This window comes from Dufourea novaeangliae, unplaced genomic scaffold (assembly GCF_001272555.1).
Source record: "Dufourea novaeangliae isolate 0120121106 unplaced genomic scaffold, ASM127255v1 scaffold39, whole genome shotgun sequence".
Taxonomy (NCBI): domain Eukaryota; kingdom Metazoa; phylum Arthropoda; class Insecta; order Hymenoptera; family Halictidae; genus Dufourea; species Dufourea novaeangliae.
The window spans coordinates 1,099,479-1,122,160 of NW_015373918.1; the positions used below are offsets into that span (position 1 = coordinate 1,099,479).

The 22,682-nt window shown below is 43.3% G+C and overlaps 5 protein-coding genes across 5 annotated transcripts; all 5 read right to left on the reverse strand.

Annotated features, from left to right (window-relative positions):
* Positions 1-1,271: 1,271 nt before the first annotated feature.
* On the reverse strand, positions 1,272-3,700 carry LOC107194366 (protein argonaute 12-like). The gene is made up of 3 exons (XM_015583984.1): positions 3,587-3,700; positions 2,152-2,674; positions 1,272-1,570 (listed from the first exon to the last, which is right to left on the reverse strand). The coding sequence occupies exons 1-3, from the start codon at positions 3,698-3,700 to the stop codon at positions 1,272-1,274; spliced, it is 936 nt and encodes a 311-aa protein (XP_015439470.1).
* Positions 3,701-5,137: 1,437 nt separating this feature from the next.
* LOC107194367 (protein SEY1-like) lies at positions 5,138-8,924 on the reverse strand. The gene is made up of 4 exons (XM_015583985.1): positions 8,826-8,924; positions 6,504-6,577; positions 6,211-6,434; positions 5,138-5,457 (listed from the first exon to the last, which is right to left on the reverse strand). The coding sequence occupies exons 1-4, from the start codon at positions 8,922-8,924 to the stop codon at positions 5,138-5,140; spliced, it is 717 nt and encodes a 238-aa protein (XP_015439471.1).
* A 1,074-nt stretch (positions 8,925-9,998) lies between these two features.
* Positions 9,999-11,275, reverse strand: LOC107194368 (protein TolA-like). Its single transcript, XM_015583986.1, has 5 exons — positions 11,258-11,275; positions 10,932-11,210; positions 10,655-10,851; positions 10,282-10,519; positions 9,999-10,094 (listed from the first exon to the last, which is right to left on the reverse strand). Exons 1-5 carry the CDS (start codon positions 11,273-11,275, stop codon positions 9,999-10,001), a joined length of 828 nt encoding a protein of 275 aa, XP_015439472.1.
* Positions 11,276-12,367: 1,092 nt separating this feature from the next.
* On the reverse strand, positions 12,368-14,453 carry LOC107194369. The gene is made up of 5 exons (XM_015583987.1): positions 14,448-14,453; positions 13,969-14,341; positions 13,242-13,829; positions 12,712-13,155; positions 12,368-12,630 (listed from the first exon to the last, which is right to left on the reverse strand). Exons 1-5 carry the CDS (start codon positions 14,451-14,453, stop codon positions 12,368-12,370), a joined length of 1,674 nt encoding a protein of 557 aa, XP_015439473.1.
* Positions 14,454-16,923: 2,470 nt separating this feature from the next.
* Positions 16,924-21,231, reverse strand: LOC107194370. Its single transcript, XM_015583988.1, has one exon. It carries the CDS (start codon positions 21,229-21,231, stop codon positions 16,924-16,926), a length of 4,308 nt encoding a protein of 1,435 aa, XP_015439474.1.
* Between the last annotated feature and the right edge of the window lie 1,451 nt (positions 21,232-22,682).

Here is a 22,682-nt window from a genome sequence, read left to right on the forward strand (position 1 = left end):
ATTTTATAAAGGAATTTACAAGATCCCCTGGAGTCTAGCTTGCAGTCCACACTTTACCCCTCGACTTCAGTTGTGATTCTCTGAAAATAAATACACACTAACCATCTCGTAAACCTACTGTTAGCAAACATTATTTATTCTAGAAACCAAAATTGTTCTGGATACAAAAATAAATGCACCTTAACGTAAGATGAGTCATCTAGTAGATCGTCGAACAAAAAGATTATTCCGAATCGCGTGAAAACTAATTTGCATTCTCATACATATGCACAAGTTATTAAACGTGCAGCATCTTTTTGCTCCTGTACTTGGTGCGGTCGCTTTCTGAACATCTGCGTCGCCGAAGAAAGCATCGATCGTACTACTTCCTGCGAATTTCGGTGTGTCATCGTGCATTACCTCGATACACCGATCTCGATAGCCAGGCTCACCTACGCAAAGTGTCCCCTCGTCTCCACGGCCCATTAACGGTAGCTGATCGTGACAATCATGCTACCGCCGTTCCTGAATTAGACCGCTCGTAACGTTCACTTTCCACGGAATCTGCAGCCGATGTATCGAAAATCCCAGTGAAAGTTTCGATTATGATCACGAGCGCATTAACTTCGTACATATCGTACGACTAGCCGGCCAGTGTACGATTTACACGGAGCATCAAGGAAAAATCACTCGATCCACCGGATCCAGCATGGAAAGTTCCGAACGTCTATCGAATTTCTCCTGGGAGACGATACCTACTCGATCTTTCCGAAATACGATATATCGTCTCCCTTGTTCAGTAGAATTTAATACTCGAATGTATCAATTCGATCTACTATTACATTCTTCAAGATCCAATTCCACATTTAAAAAAAGACGGTACTCTTCGGAATGTTAATTATACCTGTTCCGTTAATCCGTGTATAAATTCGACGACAATGGACAGAGGATTTCTGGTATCGAGGGAGCAAAACTATGCCCAGATCATACAAAGACATTTACTGTAAAAAAAACACTAGAGGATATTTATTTTCTAGGCATTTTATTGAAAAACAAGAACAACAACGATTAAAAAATTAATAAAAAATCAGGAGAACAGTAACAACGATACTTAAAATATATACAGAAATAACATGGACGCAGTCGATTCGGGGTTCCCGAGGAGTTATTTTTATCCATGGGGTTCCGTCGAGCTGCTCAGGTTCTAGAACCTCGAGTAAAAGTGGTGAACGGTCTCTATAGTCGTTTCGGCATCAGTCGGGTGGATCGTTCCCTGGCCGATAGCTAAGTTTTTAGTGCTTCTTCGCGTGGTGATAGATCGTCTTGTAAACAGGGATCTTGATGGGATACGGTTTGATAACCGGCACAGGCACATGCTTCTCGATCGTGATCGGAATAGGTTTCTCGACTGGCACCGGGATATGCTTCTCCACTGGGAATGGGACCCTCTTCTCAACTGGCACCGCAATTGTCTTCACCACTTGGACGGGCACTGGTCTTGCAACGGGCTGAGCCACGGGGTAACTTTGGGGTACACCCACGGGCACTGGATGGGGCACGGCAATCTTCACGATATGAGGAACTGGTACCCCTGAAAAATAAATTGATGGATTAGAAAAGAAAGCAAGGTATGTATTTCTCCTGATTTGTATACAACAACCATTTAGGACCAAAGCTTGCTAAGTTCGAATAAATTGATAAAAGAGCTCTTAAAAGATGGAATTTGATTGCTTGATACAACAGTTATTTACTTTTATAACTAACTGTACATAGTAATCGATTTCGGTTCACTGTTAGTCACTCTAAGCTAACATTCTGTGAGATTTTCACTTTCAAACTTTCTTAAACTTGAACAATGATTGCCCTAAGTAACTAGCCTCCTCGCAGCTGTAACGTATTATTACCGGACATTGTATAATAATAGCCTTCGAATCATAGGCGGTGCGATTGTTAACACGATGTATCGTTTAACCCTATTAATGCCCCTCTAGAATTCACAAATGTCGTTATTTCTTAATTTAATTAAATTCAACTGAACTATGTACACGACTATTTCTCGGAACGAAGCTGCTATAAATGTCTTATTCTTATAGAAAGGAGCATGATGTATCTACACTTCACCGTGATGTTAAATAAAATTGTTAATACTAGTTAAAACGATCCAAGACTTACCAATGTGCTTGACCACTTTAACAGCCACAGGCTTCGTAACTTCAACGTGTTCGGATACAGGGACGCTCTGAACAACATTGTGGCCTCCGTCCAGGGAAACACCGCCCTCGTCACCACCACCTTCGTATCCACCCCCGAGAGACGAGTAATCCGAGCCCAAGTGGTCACCAGATGTTTCTAAATGTCCTCCGACTGATCCCTCGAAACCACCGCCATGTCCTCCGCCTAAGTCACCCCCGTAACTTCCGCCGCCGTAGTCACCGCCCCCATAACTGCTACTACCACCGTAGCTGCTGCCGCCGTAGCTGCCACCGCCGTAACTACCACCCCCGTAGCTACCACCGCCGTAGTCACCGCCACCGTAGTCACCCCCGTAACCTCCGCCTCCTGAGGAGCTCAGAGACTCGTGGTCCGACCTCTCTATCGGCATAAAACCACCGTAGAGTTGTGGATGGTACACGTTGTAGTCCTGGTTCACGATCAACGGCGAGGCCGCGGCCAAGGACACCAGAGAAAGTAGCACCTGTGTTGAAGGTAAAGTTCAACTCTGAACGGTAGCGCTGGATGCACTCGCGAATGCAGATCATTTATACAATACGAGCAACATTAATCAATCATTCACGACCTGTCACGCTTACTGGAAGACAATTAAACTGATCATCAGGATGAAATAAATCACCTAGATGGTGGTAGTTAGATCGTCGACGAATAATGTTTGAGTTCCTAAATAGTAATCACAGTGGAAAGTAGTAATCGAAAGGATCAACGTTTTTCCGGGTTCCCTAATGAACGACGGTGAAAAGTAATTGAGTGTAAGTACCAGTAATTTAATAGAAATTTTTTGTTATTACAACGCGAGTCTTATTGTTCCCGAAGATCTCGATTAGAATTTTACGAATCTTTTTGTTCCGGTGTCGTTACTCACGATTCCGTTCATGGTCACGAGCATATAGCTCTTTACACCGGCCTGCTAGCTGTAGAAGTTCCTTCGACGACTGATACATCTTTGCTCATTGCTCGTCTTAATATACCGTCCAGCCTTTCACTGTCGACGATGTAGTTTAGTCCTGGGCGAACGGTGCAACGGATCGCCGTTCTGCAGGAGCAATAGTTTCCCCGACATCGGTCCGCCGAGCACCGTCGTAAGTATTGGCTGCATTTGTGAGTCGAACGGCCACTCGTGATTCGGACAATTTCTGCACTATTCGTAGGTGACTGCCCACGTACGTTCACAATTTTCATCTACGATTTGCCATTGCCACATCGTGCTCCTGCCATTATGGACGGGGGCTCACGGAACCCAAGATCCCTCGGGTTCGCCGAAAGTTCGTTGGCTTATCACCAACGACTCGACGTTCGTTTTAATGCGGCAGAACCGCGAGAGGAAACCACGCGGCGCAATTAAGTGACTACGGTCACTTTCGTTTGTAATTACTTGAAAAATCAAACAGGCGGAATTAATGATACCGTCGGAGCTACGACCGTGAGAATTCGTGACCACGAGCGGCGAATAATCAATTTCCATAGCACCTACGGACGACCCAGCCATGCTTGACGTCTTTTATTGACTGTTAAGGCATTATACTTTGAAATCAGGTACTCGAATGCTTGCAGAGTATCTAGAAAACCTAATGTTTCGGAGAGATTTTATGGTCTTTACCATTTTTATTGTCTCGTTGTACTGTTTATTAAACTTTAGTAGTTCCCAGACAAGTGGTAAAAGAGCTTGAGGTTTAGTACAAACGGAGCGAACATTCAATTTAATATGAAGTCCAGTTTTTTATAGAAGCATCCCAGAAATCACTCATCCCTGTCTAATGCATGAGACTTCACTAAAGAAATTTCCTCCTAAAGAAAACACCGATAACTAGACAGTAATAGAGTTACCGTCAAAGTTTTTGCACCCCAATGAAAACATCGTACCTCTTACATAGTAGAAACATTTATCATTCCGTAATTAACGATCTTAAACGTTGCAGTAGATTCTCGGAGAATCTGTACGTCCCTTCTAGGAAAGTTCCCTGAACTCGTACCTGCGTCTGTAATTAAGTTCGCCGATTAGAGTTATGGAAAACGTGAGCGTAGTGCGACAAACAGGATCGCGTGCAACGATACCTGGGACACGAACCACGCTCGCTCGCCTCTCCATTTAGTCGACCTTGTGGAGAGAGCATAACGAAAACGTCTTAACACCATCTAGTCGCAAACTACGCTGCGCTCGTAACTATCCAGAAAATGATGATAATTACAAGGTCGCTGCTAAGATTCGTGACTCGAATATCGGTAACGATTTTCACGGAAATTAACACGATACCGAATGGTCTCGATGCACGGAGCATCTATACTATCGTTCGTTCATCAAACCTACTGTACCATTTTAAGAGCAATGTTAGATATATCAGTAAGTAATCTATTAATTACTTTTTGAATGTATTAACTACTCTTAAGTGAAGGCATCTTCATCTTGCTTCCTCTTTTCAATATGGCGGCGGGTACTTCAGTATGTAAGTACAATGTTACTGAAGTAATAACTATTACACTTAATATTATCTAAGTAATTAGCCTTCTGAATAATTCAAGTTCTACTATAAATGGTACTCTCCATTCACAGAAGCTAACCATTTCTCCTATTCAAGATATATCGGTATGCATAGGGTGTCGATAAATCTGCTCAGGTAATCTGTGGAAACAGTGTAGAATAAAGCAAGCAATATGACTAAAAATTAATCCTTTATTTGGCAACAGAGTAACAAAAACGAACAAACATAAATATTGCATAATACTATGTCAGGGACACATCAAGTTCCCCCATAGACAATGGCGCCGCGTTCTTCGATTCGTTGACGCCAAACGACCCATCGCCCTCATTTCGTTCAAATAAATTCGAGTCCTCTCGCGCGGTGATCGTAGGATGCACGAGGCGCCTTAGTATCACTTCCAACGGCGTGTGCTCGTGACCGTAGATCTTCGCCGCTCGGTTACGCAACTAATGGCTCCATCCGTGGCCTCCGTGGGACTTGACCCGATGGAACACGTGCTTGTAGACCGGAATGTGAATCGGGTACGGTTTTTCCACGGGCACGGGTATGTGCTTCTCCACGGTAATAGGCACGTGTTTCTCGACCGGGACTGGTATAATCTTCTCCACCGGATACGGAACCTTCTTCTCGACCGGGATCGCGACGGTCTTCACCACCGGGATCGGGACCGGCTTCGCGACCGGTACGTGGACTGGGTACGGTTGCGGTACCCCAATGGCCACCGGATGCGGCACTGCTATCGCCACTGGCTGGGCAACTGGCACTCCTGTTCGTGACCACACAAAAACCGATTGAGTTGTACGTGCCTCGTGAAAGTGCTATTTCCTAATTACAGAACACTTGGAACAGATGGTTAATCGAGTAAAAGCGTGGTATTTTAACACTAAACCTACCGACATTTCATGTATACCTAATCCTACCATGAGCGGTCAAATGACCGCTTCAAAAAAACATATGTATCTTAATATAGAAAGAGATTTTAGCAAATTTTTTTCGGAAAGCAAACAATAAAGAAAGTTGTGAATATTGAAAAATGGGTTGTATGTATATTATAGGAAAAGTCAATAAGCTACATGGTGATACAGTAACGTTGTATACGAGAAATTCTAAACGAAATTTCAAAAACGGTCATTTGACCGCGCATGGTAGGTTTAGTGTTAAATAGACCCCCTGTAGTGGGTAATGAACTGTACACTTGGTTCTAAGAGTTTGATACAATAAATCATCGATGAATATTTGAAGACTCCTTGGCACTCTGTTGAGACGTCACATTAGGTGGGTCCTGTGGAACTAATCAAACGCCCAGTGGTGGTGGGTAACGTCTGAACATTCAGTGCCGAGGAGCCTTCGAACACTCATACATGATTTACTGTAATGAAACGAATCTCTCATAGTGGAGAGAAAGAGGACATAAAAGCTACATCTATAATTTATGTTTGATGGAAAGTGGAAATGATACGAAGTAATGTCGAAGAAGTGTAGTGTATACTACAAGATCGATCGAATGAGTCAAACTTACCGATATTTCTGACAACAGGTATCGGAACAGGCCTCGTAATTTCAACGTGCTCGCTCACAGGTACAGCAGGTGCGTAATGATGCTGAACATGTCCGTGTAACCCGTGATCGAGTCCTCCACCCCCGTAGGAACCGTAATTGGAAACGTCATCGTGAAGACCTCCTGACAGATGTCCACCTAAGTCTAACCCGTGTCCTGTCCCGTAACTGTTACCACTAGATATCCTGACAAATTAGATACGAATTAATAACAAGATATTTTCATTTATGCGTTGATCGTTTATGATCTCTTACCCTTGCCAGCCTCCAGGATCGCTACCCTCGATACCGGCCAACGCAGACCTGGCGATCAGGCATAACACGAGAACCTGAAAATAATGAATAATCGCAATGAATCCTCGGAGTTACATAACAGAATCGTAAAGTCATGTTTGTAATTTATAACGAGATGAATTGCCACGTCCAAGAACAACTTCTCACAACCGTGGACGATGAACTCAGGTCAAAACAGACTACTGAATCACATATTCGCGATGAAGTGTCCACAAAGCCGGGCTCGTAACTCCCTTTAGCGGCATGAATATAAAACACGCGATGAATAGGGATTGGCGTTTTACGAGTCATCTCGGATACGCCTGAAAGAAAGTACGCGGGCCAGCAGACACTTTTCACCGGCATTGTACGCGATACAGGCACGGAACTGGTCGACAGACGCGGTAATTTTGCCGTCACGGTACACCGAATCCTCCCTCGAGGTTCCTCCGTTCCTCCGTATCCCCTCTCGAACGACATTCAACGCCGTTCCCCAGATATTTCTTTCCAGTGTTACTTACAGGGGGCCAAGATAGCATTTTTCGACCACTGGATGAGGACAGTGGATGAAGAAACGGATACGGATACTGCGGATAGTTGCCGATGGACCGCTCCTTTTTATACGCTTTCTCCCTCTCCCCTTCCCAGCCTCCGCGGATGATCTCTCTCTTGAAAACCGGACTTGCATGCTCGCACTCGTATCGTACGCGCGCGCGTGTAGGAAACGCGGGCATTTGAATAGACGACGAAATACGACACCGATGCTTCTGGATAGCTTGGACGCTGGGGCTTTCGATGTCACGGTAACCGAATTGAGGACTTCGAAGGATGACTTTCGATTTATTGAAACCAGAACAAACCCTACGGTCCCCTATTGTTTTTTCTGTACAAAATTTTCTGATCATTCTCACCATATATAATAGATCAGCACCTAAATGCAATGTGTGCATTAGAACAAAGTGTTTAACCTAAGACACCTCGAACGTGGATTTTAGCCGATGATAGAGGATTCATACGAGAAGGGGCCAGATGGTCGGTCGGTCTATCTCGAGAAACGCTGACGGAATGCACAGTCAGATTTGCTAACTAACGACGGTCTAGGTGAATGTGGTGAACGCCCATGCGGACCACCCGTGATCCTCTGCGATTGAGCAAGCGATGAAAGCGATTTCCTTTTCAACGCTGGAACCTCTTTCTTCCGTTTTGCCCTATTTTGCGATGTCACCGTCATGAAATACCCGATCGGAAGTCAACCGTGTCGACTTCCTCTGGCTGAAGTAAAATGGTCTGCTATGTTTAATTTCATCGTTAGGTGGTGTGTTATGATGTTTTTATCGAGAGATGCACGCTTTAGATAGGTAATAGTGTACTTGAGATTGTGCTTGAGGTTTCATTTATTTTTTTTCTCTTTCTTGTCGGAAGTGACGACGAGGATTTTCGTAGGGCGTTCGGCTGAAACAAATTCGCGTTACAACCGTGGCCAGTGAGAGTGGCGCGGTCTTTCACGCAATAAGAAAGGAAAGCAAATAAAACTAGGTGAGGTAAAAGGCAAAACGCGACGCGTGGATCCAAAAAAGCGGCATCGATGAAAGTATTGGCCGGTTCGGTGTGAAAGGAGGAGCCCCGCCACGGCCGTTATAATAGTCGTGACTGCCCCGGCTACAGTTTACTTGCGATCCTATTGATGAAACAGGTTGGAACGTTTCCCTTCGTTTCGAGTCGCCATTGCACGATATCGTCGACCGTGGTTAAGGTCAACTCAAACGCAAGGCTATGTTACTGGGACGGATATCGATTGCTGGTCTCGACCGTGTCGGTTCGCTGACCGATACGAATTAGTACACTCGTGACAAAACGATCGGGTTAAGAGCCAGAGACTCTTCTGTCGGATATTCTAGGTTTCGTAAGGATTAATTTAATCAACACCTGGGAGAAATTCACTCATTTCGGTAAAAAGATACAGGAAATGAACGAAAGGTTGTTCGACTTAATTTTTATGCTTTAGAGAGTTTCGAAAACGTGTTAACAGCACATTATGCCTGTAGTTAATTTAGTAATCCAGTTACAGAAGAGATTGTATGAATTTCACTAATGAGTTTATATTTAGCGTCAGGCTACATGTTTATCAGTCGATCCTTCGATACTTTCCATGCAGGCCTTTCTCTAAAATCTTCAAATCCGGATCATAGTTACCCATTCAAGATTCAATTACCCTTAAAAATTAAAATAAATATATAACAACTGATTAAACTTAAATTAGTCTTTCCTAAAAACGGTACAGCTTAGAAAACTCTACCGAAGTACTTTCAAAAACCGCTTCAACCTCTCGCCACTATCAGAACCAAGACCTTCGGCCATCATTCGGGACAAGAATAATGGTCCTAATGACTGATTATTTTCCATCGTGGAAATCCAGCCGGCGAATCAGTGACGCCATTAAACGTGCCCGTCCCTCTTCCGAGGCAATTCCACGGAATGTGGGTGCATCGGTCAAGCCCCCGGGGGCGGCTCTTTCTTTGTCTCCCTGGTCGGAACGGTGACAGAAGGGGCCCCATTGTCCAGGTAAATGGTCCGAGTGCTCGCATGGAAGTCACCGGGCCAAGAAAGAGTGACTTTGATCGAACGACTTTCTTCCCACGTAATTGCTCCTGATTCGTGAAGCCGCGGCAGCCCCCTTGGACAAGAATCGCTAAGAGGAGGGGAGGGGGGCATAGCCGGCGGAGAAAGGGGGTGTTACGGATGGTCAGGAAAGAGGTGAGTGAAAGGATTCCGTGCAGGGCACGCTCATGGATACGACGTGGAGGAGAGTTTATCCAACCCGGTCGCGTTCTCCTGGGCGTTCTGTTGCACGTAACTGGACACTGATCTTGCATTCTTCTCCCGTCAATACTGTCTTCCCGCGGAACACGGTCCGTGCGCGCGAGCGGGCCGTCACTTTCACTACTGCGACTTCCCCTCAAGATAGTTCGCGCGGCAAATCATGATACTATTGTCTTTGTATCTGATTCAGGAAACGATAGATACGAATGGGATCCTCTTGCCTGACCTCCTGCCCAGGTGATCGCATTGCATCCACGACAAGAGGAAGCGACACAGTCCCTGAACGGAATTTAACGATCCATTTGTTACGATGATCGACCGGAAACTATGTCACCGCGTTAGGTAATGTCCCCGCGGATGAACGTGGCGCGTCGAAGCGTGCCGCGCGATGACACGGGCAGAGGAGTTCCTTTAGCGGTCAACAGAAACAATTAGGTGTAACGAACAATCGTAAGAACGCTGTACTTCGGTCCCTTGTGATACAATGTCGTTAGAGGTGAAAGTAACGTGGGTGTACTTTCTACAGGCAGAGGCAATTTGTCGACCGGATTTATGAAACAATGTTTATTCATAACAAGTATAAAAGATACAGCGTACCGACACCATAACTAGAAGAAGATACAAAGTGGGAGGATTTATGGTGGGGCGATGAAGTTTTTATCGGCCCCAGGGAGGATGCACCGGTTTCTGCAGCGCTGCAAGCTGGACTGCATTCGCCACGGCGTTCTCCTTCGCTGCTATGATGTCCTTTTCCTGGGAATGTATGAATGGGAAAGAAAATATCAGTCTAGAAATTTGTTATTTTTGATAAAACTTTACGAAATGTATTGTACTTCATTTAAAATTATTTTGTAATTATTCAATGTAATAAGCTTGACACGAGAAACTATTATATTAAGAAATGTCCTGTTTATTGATATGCAAGTTGATTCATTCATACCTTCGCTTCCTGTTCACTCTGACTGATCTGCTTGTCCACGTCCTGTTTCTGCAACTGAGCAGCAGTTTCGGCAGCGTTTCTCTGAATCGCAGCAGCTGCGGCCGCCTCCCTGGCGGCAGCTACTCGTTGAGCAGCTGCAACTGCATCCTTCAGGGACGCTAGTCTCTGTTGAAGAGCTACTAACTGCTTGGCGCTGGCTCTGGCCTCTGCTTCGGCTGTCGACGAGATCTCTTGGGACCTTAAACATGGAATAGGATTTGCATTAATATGAAGATAGAAAAGGGAATAAGCAATGAGTGTCTGAACCCATCCAATCATATGGTTAAGATTACTTCGCCTGGTTTATTGATAATTATTCTATCAAGGACTTCACCTTGCGGCAGCCTCCCTTGCGGCTGCTTCCTTGGCCAAAGCAACCTTCTGTTGGATAACAGCAGTCTGTTTGGCCTCTGCCACCTTCTCTAAAGCCATGTTCACGTTGTGGTTCGCTTCCTTAGCATGTTGAATAGTTCTAAGAACATCTGGAGGATACGCAATGCTGGGAGTTCCAGGGGCTGCATCCTTCAAGGTCTATCATAAACATAAAAAATAAGAACGCGAACCATTATGGTACCAGGTTCGCCTAAAAGTATTCGGTTCATTGCTCGTACCTGAAATGCGACATCGTGCGTGGCCTGAACCTGCACCTGCGTCAAAGGAATGTCGGGTACGCCTGAAGGGTTCCAACCAGTAGATCCAAACCCAGTAGGAGCCCATGGACCATTAGATAGAAGAGGCCCCACACCAAAGAAATCATAGCCGGATGGTCCAAACACAGCGACTCCTCTTTTCTCTTTCCTCGATGGTGATTTTGACGCCGCCATGTTGGCAAAGGCGCATGCAACAACGATCTGCAAGTATGTTGCCAAAAGTTTTGTACAGAAATTAATCTATTGTTATGTTTTAAGAATAAAATTGGTAAAGGTTGTAGTATTACCGCATAGACGGTGTTCATCTTGGTAGAGCAGTGGATGATGATATCGGTGATACTGAATTCTCCTAGACGAAGGACGCGTATATATACAGATTCTGATTCACGGGAGAATGCCCTATCGGCGTCGGTGTAATGACAAAAATTAATTAGTACCATTAAGGGCATGGAAAAAATCGACGTACCGCGGTAGAATTACAGGTCTTTATTGTTTAATGACGATTCGCCGCGCCGGCGTTCCTGTACAATCACCGCCCGAGAAAAGTCGATTATCCGTCTGGAAATTGATGGACACCGATGAGTGTTTTATCTTCGTACCCAGGAAATCAATGAGGGCTGTCTGAAACCTGTGTGCTTCCGGTGAGACACATTTGTCATAGAGAGAAGCTGAATTTGTTAAAATGGAGATATGAGGAATTATAGACTGGCGTCGTTTTAAATCCACAATAGAATAGTGGAATTAAAATTTAATTGCCGATTACTACGTTGGCGTACTTGTTACATTGTTGTTGATTTCCTACTTGGAACATATGGTCCCCTTATTACGACAAATCGGTTTCTCTAACGCCATCTAAAGAGTAGAACATGACTCTCGATAATCTTGATTAAAGGTCTAGAAGCGAATTGTATGTAATCCTAGAATTCAAATGACACTGTGCCGTACATGATACAAAGATTTGTATCAGAAAATTCTCTACAATGCAAGAATGCATTCAAAAGAAATTGTGAGAAAGAATGGAGACCATGTTTAATATGTAATATATTACGAACCGTGAGTTAATTTTTTTCCTGCATTCTACTTACCAGAGGTACCAATATTGTTACTATTACACATGTTACAAACAGAATTAATCACCTTCTGGAGATATTTATTATTATATAACTTTGATTATTATTGAGCGAAAAAGGGGTTCAGTATTCGAAATATTTTTATTTATAACAGAACTGTAATGTATATACAAACAAATAGAATAAAATTAATATAAATTACATGTAGCTTTAAGAATTAACATTCTATTGTAAATACTGACAATTTCAATAACAAACATATACTACTCGTAGAGCATTGTTTAATAATATTACATACATTATGCAAGAAGTTACAATATTCTTTCTTTAATGCACACCAGCTGTTCTGTGCTTATAGCTTCTCACTTTTTCAGGTATTTTGTTCCCAAATCCACCTTCGTACGCTACTTCTGCCCAAATATCAGAGCTTTCTCCTTCGTTATCTATGAAACCTCGAGGAATTTTGTAATAATTAAAATTAGAGTGACTTCCTTGGCCTGCAGGATCCTCGGAATCACGATGATCCTTATCCCTCCGTGAGGATCTTGAACCGTATTCCTCTTCTGGTACTTCTTTCGTGTGGGCGTACCCTGAAATTACGTAGAATTATAAACTATTGCACTGCTTCAAAAAGAATAATAAAATTACTGATTCTTAAAAATTGTACATACTCTGTTTCGGCAGTCCCCTTTTGTAAGACGTCTCAAATTCTTCATCAAAGTCCTTCTCAAAGGATTTAGGTCGGTAAGTGTCGTCTTCGGACTTTTGTCTCTCGTAATCGTGACCATCCTCTTCTTCCTCATCTTCCTGTTTACTATAAAAGGGTTTCGACGAACTGTCATCAGAATGGTACTTCCCTGAAGGCACGTCTTCCTCTTCATCATCGTCGTTCGACGAAGAATAGTCACTATACTTGGTAAATGGTTTCTCTTCAGCCTCTTCTTCCTGATTCTGATTGGAATACTTGCCAAACTTCTCGTCGTATTGTGTGAAAGGGAAGGATGTAGAAGGTTTGAAGTCGCCTTCCGTTTGAGAAGGTGTGAAGTGCCTTCCTGATTTTGAATCATAGTCATCGTCACCGTTGCTATCTGGTCCATAATCTTTCTCCGTAGACCCTATGCAATGATATTATTCTTCTTAAAATGAAATTCGAACACAATTATCTCCTACATTCTCTGAAATATCACATTGTATTACAAACCATCATCATCTTCATCATCATCATCACTATCATTCTTAGGCGGAGGGATTGTAGGTTTCTTCTTGTTAACAATTTCCACGTCAGTCCGAATCTCCTGCGCAGAACCAAGGTTGTGATTTCCGCCTACAGGCCGACCATTTCCATGACCAAAGTGTAACTGTGGTTGCATTTGAAGGGGCTCGTACACTACCGTTGAAAATCCACCAACAGTAGGATAAACTTCTATGGCGGCGCCCTTGTATTGAGGGAATTGTGGATTGTTATTGGCAGTCGCGATTGGGATAACTTGACCCTGGAAACTGGATAGAGGAGACAAGAACGGTGCACTCAATTGCACGTTGTTCACTTTCGGCGTCTTGGCTGGGTAGCTAAACTGATCAACAGGATTCACAATTAGTGGCTGGCTCTGGTAGTTGTTGAGGAATACAGGGTAATTGTTCTGTGCCCGCAGAACCGGCGAAGGTTTTTTGTTGAATGAATTTTGTACAGTAGGCGAATAATGTTGTGATCCCGTGGCCCTTGGCAAAGCGTAGTTGGTTTTGTACAGTGGAACTTGGCTGTTAGGGGATGGAACAACACCGTGGACACCTAAAAAGAAAAAAAGAGACTAAACACTGTATATTGCAAAAGGTGCCTATTCAAAAAGTAAAATTATTTGACATCTAAAAGATAGGGTCCAAATGGTTGACCAATGTGTGCCATTCTAGATACCCGTATGATAATATACCTGCATTCTGACTCCGTGTTGCCTGTGTCACCGGTGCACCCTCGTTTCCCACTTTGTAGCCAGCAGATATGGTGAACAAGTTGTCGAAATATGGCGTCGAGTGGTCGCTCACCTGAGCTTCCTGCTCACTAACCGTCACTAACAATGGTTCCCGAGATGCGGTCTTATCCTTGTAATAATATAATTTTGAATTATTATTCGGGATGCTTCGTGCATTCTGTGGTCTCGGCTGTCGATATCTGTAGTCTCGTGGGCCATCGTGACCTGTGTCGACGATTCCTCGTTTTGGTTTCGCGAAACCCGACGATAGGGGTTGGTATTCCGCTGCTATGGCCGCATTCAGCACCGATACGAATAATGTGGTATAAAAAATCTGCAATATATTTTATTTTACAAACATAACGTTGATGTTATTTAACTCCACGATTTCAGGGAGAAATAATTTTAAAGATTATTAGAGTGGATCACAGAGAACGTACCAGCATGGCACCGTAGTAACGACCATAGACGGGCACCAAAGTTTCTTCTTAACTGGCTGCGACCGAGACTCCGTGATCTTTTATATTCAGTGATTAGCGGTGCGAGACAGCCGAATGGGTTTGGCTTTTCTACGATTGACAAAAAACGTGTCGAGAAAAGCCGAGTCAAATCTCCGCGGCTCTCCAATGATTGGCGACGCTCAAGCGGCGTGTCAACGACCTTCCTGCTTATTAATGTACAGGGTGTACAAAAGTTGAATGTATGTGCTTGAGATTAATTGTTAGTGGTTAATATCTGTCACGTATTTCGTAAGATCCTGCAGATATTTTCACTTCAAATATTAAATACAAACAGTTAGATTATAATATATATTTTGGGACATCAGAGATTTTTTAAATTATTCTATACATATAATAGAATTTTTTAGTCAGAGTAGCAAAAATATTATAATCATATTTAGTTACATATTTTGAGGCACTGTGTACACATACAGCGGCTCAGCACTATAAGTACGTTATAAGAATTGTTATATTATACCAAGTTTCTTATCATCGTTACTTTTACTTCTAATACTTTTACATCATCTGTTTTACCTAATAAATCTTACGATCAAATATCTGCACTTCTCATTATAATTATCTGCCTACCTTCAATATTCGAAGAAAAATGTTAATCAATTTTCTAACTAATGAAAGTGTTTAATTTTCTGTTTTCTACAATTATGTGCCGACTAATGAGTCTCGTTAAAACATTCATTGAAATTGCCAATATATATTGCATTTAAAAAAAAAACAAATTTCAAAGTGTTCAGATCCATCAACGATAAATGTTCATGCAGAGTTCAAGTGAAGTTAATAGTCATAATTAAATGAGAACGACGACGCCTCCAGGTACGCGATAACGATCTATCGACCGGAAGTGCAATTACTCGGCAAACATTCATTGATCCATGTCCCCAGAAAATGACAGAGACCTTATTGTTCTCGACGGTTGTAAAAAAATTTGCTTCTAATTGCTCCCCGGCTACCATTTCTGGTGAAAGTTTCACTTGTGTCTCACGATACGTTAGAGAGAGAGAGAGAGAGAGAGAGAGAGATGAGTTTGATCTGTGGCAAATCAAATTCTCCATAGTTCAACGCAACGTGTGTATGAAACTAGAAGATTAATTGTAAGAATTAATCTGTCTTTAAATTGTAAAAATGGAGAACCATGAGTTAATAGATCTGAGCATGATATGAATAAATTATTTTTCCCGACCATTTGTCATAATTTAATTCTAAGTAACTTAGTGTTACTCTGAAAGTACAACGGAGAAAGTATGTGAAAGGTTATCCTATATTTTGTATTGCGAACAATTAATCTTCAACTAAAAGTAAACAAGTTTTGCTCGACATTATCCAGCCATTGTTACGATCGAATCACGACCACGTAACATTGATTGCTTCTTTTTTATGGTCAGCATTATGCCTCGGCCGTGAAGCGGAAAATTATATTAGAAACCGAGGGGCTTTTCGAAGCTACGAATACATACCGTCCCGAAACAAGAGGGAGAAAAATTTTCACACTTTCCTGCGCACCCTATAAAGTGAAGATATCGCAAGGTTGGTAGGAAATTCTTCTCGAAACACTTTCACCTACAACGATGCTTGCCCAGCAAATTGGAAATGTGACGTACAGAGAATTTATCGCGCTTTCATTTTTTCTGAATCGTTCATAGGGGATGGAGAGCATGAACTGTCAGTCGGTAATGACTTTAAGGAATTAGAAAGGTGAGAGCAACGAAATAATTAGTAATTTCTAATCCGTAGAGATACAAAATAAAAACCGTGGGCAGTAATGGAAGTGATTTATCTTGTTACCTATTCAATGAAAGTGTCGTATAAAGGCGTCGTTCGGCTTACAGAATTACGACGAATTACAACAAATAGAGCTTACAAATTTCTGGTGAACATTTTTTTTAAACTCTATAATAGTTCCTTAGAAATTTTCGCTCGAGCGTCTGAAGGTGTAACATACGAACGCAATAAATTACAGCACCAAAGAAGATCTCTTTTGGTTTACAATTAATATGTACACAATCCATATCTCCTCATGATAGAATAATGAACGCTTTCTCCTTCAGTCTCGATCCTTTGAACTTAAAGTAGTCGTCTAATTTAATTGGATACAATTTATTCGCAAACGGTAGCCTCTATTTGAACAGACGTTGAACGTAGGACGAATCAATCATCGTCTAACAAAACACAATATACTTATTACTTATTTCTTAATACACTAGATCAACGGTCGTGATTTTAGTCCCACTGTACACCCATAAATTCGTATGCGTTAGAAAAATATAAACTCTTCTTCCTTTTGGCTTCATATTATTTTTTCTTTTTAATATACTTTTTGCTCAGTAGAATGCACCGTGGGGTTAAAATAACTATACAATCAAACAAGAACATTGGCCATCATCGTTTTTCCAGTCGGACATCAACCTGTCCCCTTCTCTATCAACGATCTCCGAACATCGATTCCACTACGTCCCAAAGTGGAATACGAATTGCCCTCGGAGTACTTGTGCAAATAATCCCTCAAGTTATCGACGTAAAATTGCTGTTGGGATCGTTGTTTCTCGTCCTCGAAGAACTGATTCAGTTGGTCCTCGTCTCTGAAATAGTTCGGTGTGCCACCGACGGGTAGCTGTTTATTCTTCATCAGCAGTCCAAAAAAATTGTGCATCCTAGGATGATTGATCCCACGATCTTTCCCACCTTTGTTGCTTTTAGACTCTTTCGTATTCTCAGGCTGCGAATTACTGAACGATGCAAACGAATCGAAAGGATTTTTATTGAATTCCGAGCGTGAATGTCCGGAATCGAAGAAATTCTCAAACTGTGGTCTATGAGCGTGAACTGGATCACTATTGGTCGCTGAAGTTTCCAGCCCACCGGACTTAGGAGACAAATTGTGTCTGTGATGACTTCTTGGTCCGTGAAAGTGATTCGGGCCACTGTGTCTCGTTGGTCCAGAGTTTGGCCTCTTCTTCCCCGGTTTATCGTGATAATGTCCCTTTCCACGATGAGAGCCTGACTGTGAATGCGTCATATAGTCTCTGACATGTTTGGTGTCCCTGTAATCACTGTTAGACCCGAACGTATACTTATCCGAATCGCTCGGTCTGCGATGCCTGTGCGGTCTACCGCTTCCATGATAGCCATTAAAAGAATCTGTTGGATGAGTCTTCAGCATGTGTTCGAGAGCAGCTAACAATTCATCTGGCTTTTTACTGGGAAAATCCGCCGTCTGCGTTTTCGTCTCGCTATAATGGGCTTCGTGATCCTTGTTCCGTTTCGAATCTGATAGCGAAGCCTTCAGCTTCTGTAGCTCGTGCTTCAACTTCGTGATATCAGTCAAATCAGTTGTATTCTGACGATGGGCTCCTGGTTTCCGGTCATTGTTCCACTTCTGCGAATTGTATATGGTCTTCAAGGACTCTCTGAACATCTGGTCGGCGTATGTTTCCAAGTCGGTATTCAATTTTGGTTTCGCCTGTAATTCGCTGTGGGAGCTGAAGGAAGGTTTGAAGAAGTGTCCTCCCGGTATCAGAGGAACGAGATTCAGGTTCTGTTGCAGCGGCTCGGTAGCGTGAAGCTTGCTGTTCAAAGCGTTTTGGTTTTTGACCACGTCCGTGTTGGGCACGAAGTTGATGGGATTGAACACTGGCCTGTCTTGGGACTGGTAGGTCTTCGTATCGCCTATAACCAGGTTGTTCTTCGAACCCATTTCGGTCAGGGAGTTCACTAGACTGTGAACGTTGCTGGAATCCGTAGTGGTGGACATCATTGGCCTTGCAGTAACGACACTGGTAGTGGCGAACATAGGAATAGGCGTGGTGAAAACCGCGGTGGGATAATGCATCGTCTCGTATGGATTTATAATCGTGGCGTCGACTGGACTCGGCTTGATATTAGGATTCACGATTTCGACGTTCCTGGTGCCAACGTAGGGCAGATGAGCGTTCTCAGCGGTCCCTGAAACACCTGTGTACGTATTTAGTGTGTTAACATTGCTACTACTATGGCTACCATGGTTATCGATCATTTGATAAGTCATAGAAGGCAAGTTAAAGTTCTTCGTGGCGGACACTTCGTTATTATTAACGAACTGTTGCATCTGATCTGGTGAAGACTGAACCACGAAGTTGGTACCTTGAACTGTATGCCGTTCAGGCATTACTTGCTGTGTACCAGCTGTTATAGTAGTCATAGTCGGCAGTGGTTGCAGCACGGCTGGCAACAGGTGAGTCGTCTGAATGTACGTCTTCGTTTTCGGGGCTATATTAACGTTCTTCACCTGATAGACTCCTCCCTGTTGCTTGAAAATCTGCTGAGTGTTCGGATTCTGTAAATAGTAAGAGTTACTATTTGAAGATTGCCTTTGATCGTTTTGACCGACAGCTAGACTCGCGGTAGCTAAGAAATTAGCGGTCGAGCCGGAATACAGAGACTTTTTGCTCTGAGGTTCAGCTGTCACCAAGTTAAACTTTGTGACTGGGACTGGTTGAGGTGTAGATGTCACTGTGGACATAGTTGGGATACTCTGTACCTGTAAATTCCCGTGGTTGACGAGATTTTGTCCTTGCATGCCGTGATGATTCACCTGGATGTTTAAGTCCGAGGGAGACTGGACTGACGTCTGCACCAATGTTGGGACCGTCTGAAGCGTTGGTTGGGGAACTATCAGCTGGTGTATGTTCCCATGACTCGTTGGCACCTGTTGTAATTGGTTGATGTAGGTAGTCCGTGGTGTGACTGTTCCTTGGACGTTTTGAATCGGAAAGCTCTGGAAGTTATGATTTACGCTTGGAGTGACAGCAAACACTGGAGTAACTGTGCTGGATACGTATTGAGGCTTCAGATTCGTTGGGAACTTGTTCTGATCGTTCATATGAGGTACGACCGCATGCATCGAGTTTTGATAACTGTTCTGACCAACGATGATGTCAGGAACAGGTGTCGAGACTCTAATTTCCGTATCATGACCAAAAGCACCGTCCGGGGTGCTCATCATAGGAGTAGGTGTGCTGACCGTGTTACCTGGCGTGGCTGACACAATGTTCTGCAGGACAGCGTTTGACATGTCGAAGTCCTGACTGTTCCCAATAGCCGTCGCGTGATCGAAGTTCGTTACCGGTACCAAGTTCACGTTAACCGGGACGATATACTTGGGCTTCTCGACCTGACCGATTTCGACACCGCTCGAGTGTGAAATCTCCAGATTTGGAGATATTTGGCTCCAGGTATTACCTGGCTTGAAGTTTGAGTTCTGTTGTGATCTTGTCTCTGACATTCCACTGTCGTACTTCGTTTCGTCGTAGCTCTCGTCTTGATGTCGATGACGATGATCGTCAGCCCAGGAATTTCCTCTTGTTCTCTGTTTATGCGGCTTCGTCCTAGTCGAATGGTGCCTTTTGCCCTGATTCTGATACTCCGCACTATAATCCCTCGATCCTCTATGTTCCTTGGGAAGTCTTTTCTGATTGTCGATGCTAGAAGGTCGTCTTCTGCTTTTCTGGATCCTTCTAGGTCTCTCCGTATATTCCATGTACTCCCCATCGTCAGACACATCTCTGGAATCTTCGTCGCTTCGAAATCTGCCGTCTCTGTCATTAATGGTGTCATGTGGCACTTCAGAGCTGTCTGAGTTGATGGCCCTCGAAGTCATATAGTCGTCACCGCCTGGTACGGGCGGCCTCGACTGTTCGAAACTGTACTCCGCGACCACAACTGGTCTAGATAATCTATTTTGATTGGTGGGCTGAGAAGGGGCAGCGACATTATCGTAAACGCTACCGTAATTGGTCACACTGATGGTAACAGGATTGGTCATCTCTTGATTCGTCCTAGACAAGGACGACGTTGCTGATGCGTTCCCTCTACTGTGTCTGTGGCCGTCGTTGTTCATGGCATTTTGCTGGTGATAATTACTGGCGACTTTCTCCTGACTCGCCTTCTCATTATCCTTCGCTGGATAGTAATGATTATTAATATTATGATTGTTGTTAATAGCCAGGCCCTCGTTGGGCCTCGACAAGATTGTCCCATAATTTTCTGGATAACCTTCCAGTTTCTTCCCCTTTTCTTTGCTCCTGTGTCTCGGGGATGATTTGGTCGCCTCTTCCTCAGTTTCGCTAGAACTAGGCACCTCGAAGAAATGCGGATAATTGGCGACGACAGGCGTGTCGTCTTTAACTTTCAGCAACTCGAAGTCGTTCTGTCCATCCTGGTACTCGAAGGATCTACGGTTATTCGTATTCAAATGACGGAAATTCAAGAACATCCTAGCCTCCGTTGAGTAAGCCGGATCATTCTCGATTTCGTCACTTTCTCGTTCGTCAATGTCCTCATCGGCCTCCACCGATACGCTTGAGTTATTTGACTCGTTCAAAGAATTCGTCCGAACGTTGCCTGTTGCGTCTACCTTGTCGAGAGAGTCAGGCGTCTTCGATGTGGAAGAAGCCACCATTGGCAAGAATCCGTTCGAATTCTCATAATGCACCGTGGTATTTGGTATAGTCGATAGCACCTGATCCTGTAATTTCTCCTGCTTTTGTTCGGGCTTCTCCGTCCTGATAACAGTCTCCGAGGCAGTCGCGATCTGGTCGAGAATCGCTGACTCGTCTCCCGCCCCTATTACGTGCGCCCAGCTCAAAGACAAGAGAACAACCTGCATCGAATACGAAATGATTAGCGAGGACAAAGGTCTAGACAACTCGTGAGAGTATAGAGAGCTGCCCATTATCGCAGCCAATTTAGGGGAGGGAGGCGGTCAAGTGGGACAATGTGGAAATTCGATAGTCGCTCGAGTATTCTCCGCGTTTTACTGGCCAGTAGAGTTTACAGATCCTCGAGATCATCAGCTAGATTGAATCTCTGTGAACGAAGGTCTGAAACCGACCTATACGAGGCAGTATATATTAATAGTCTATACAAAATACTACTGTAACTAGTTCAACATTGATATTTAGCTACAAACGAATCTTTATTACCTAAAGTCTCACCATCCTCTAACATTCTCTGCATTTATCAAATCTTTGACTTCCAGACTGTTTCTTGAACAATGAAATTTATATTCAACTACAGGAATAATATATTGCTGGTACTCTCTCCATCCAACAAACCATGACTAAGAATTTAAACACAATTACAGTGAATGACTTGTCGACTACCATTACCAAGCTGAACACGCCTACATGATTTTGTGGAGATTCTACAGAAATGGCCTGTGTATATTAATACGGAATCTTTTGTTACTGATACGTTTCTTATTCTTTATGGATCTGGAACTGTTGGGTCTGAGCGTGTATAATAACAGGGCAGACAGTGGAATGCGCGACCGGACCCGAAGAAAGCCACGGCGAAGAAAGCGCGCCGATCATTAAGAACTTAAGGTAATGGCAAATCTAAACGGATTCATCGGCGAAATTAAGTGGTAGTCAAGGGGCTGACCTAGAAAAGAAAAGCAGAGTAGAAAAGTAAAATGCGAACACGCGTGTGCACTACAACGGCCAAGGACTGAATGTGCACGGAAGCAGATCCTCCGGTACTTTCTCACCGGTTCAAGGCGACCAGATTCAGATTGACAGTCTTGTGTAACTGATTGGACGATTACTTGACGACGTTCGACTGTTCAAAATGTAATTCAGTCATTGATAGCTTTCTTAACGATGGATCACCTACAGTAGCGATTTAAATAAACATCAACCATAACTAATTCATTCACTACTATGTTCTAACCATAATTTTTTATAGTCAGTATGAAGCACTCAATTTTGGAATATTTTAGGTTTCTAGAAGACACACGAACGATTGATTTAACTTTCATATACAAATAATCACTGCAGGTATGAAATAATATGTGATACAGAAAGTGAAAATGCAAGTAGACTCATATCCTGCCGCTACAGTCTTGTCACGCGATTGCCATGGTCAAGGGGTTAAAGAGAAATCTCTAATACAACGTTCTTCCTGTCCGAGGAAAACAATTCGTAAAAAGAAATAATGACGGTTTACATCAAATCGCTGTCAAGAAAACGCAGCGGAAGTCCATTTCCACAAGTCGAATACCAATCGACTCTCGTCGAAAACAAAATAAAGCGACACGAAAGACTTCGTTGGCCAATGAATGCGAGGAAAGTAACGTCCTTCTGTTAATTGGCCATCTCGATAGCGAAGTAAATTAGGGAAAAC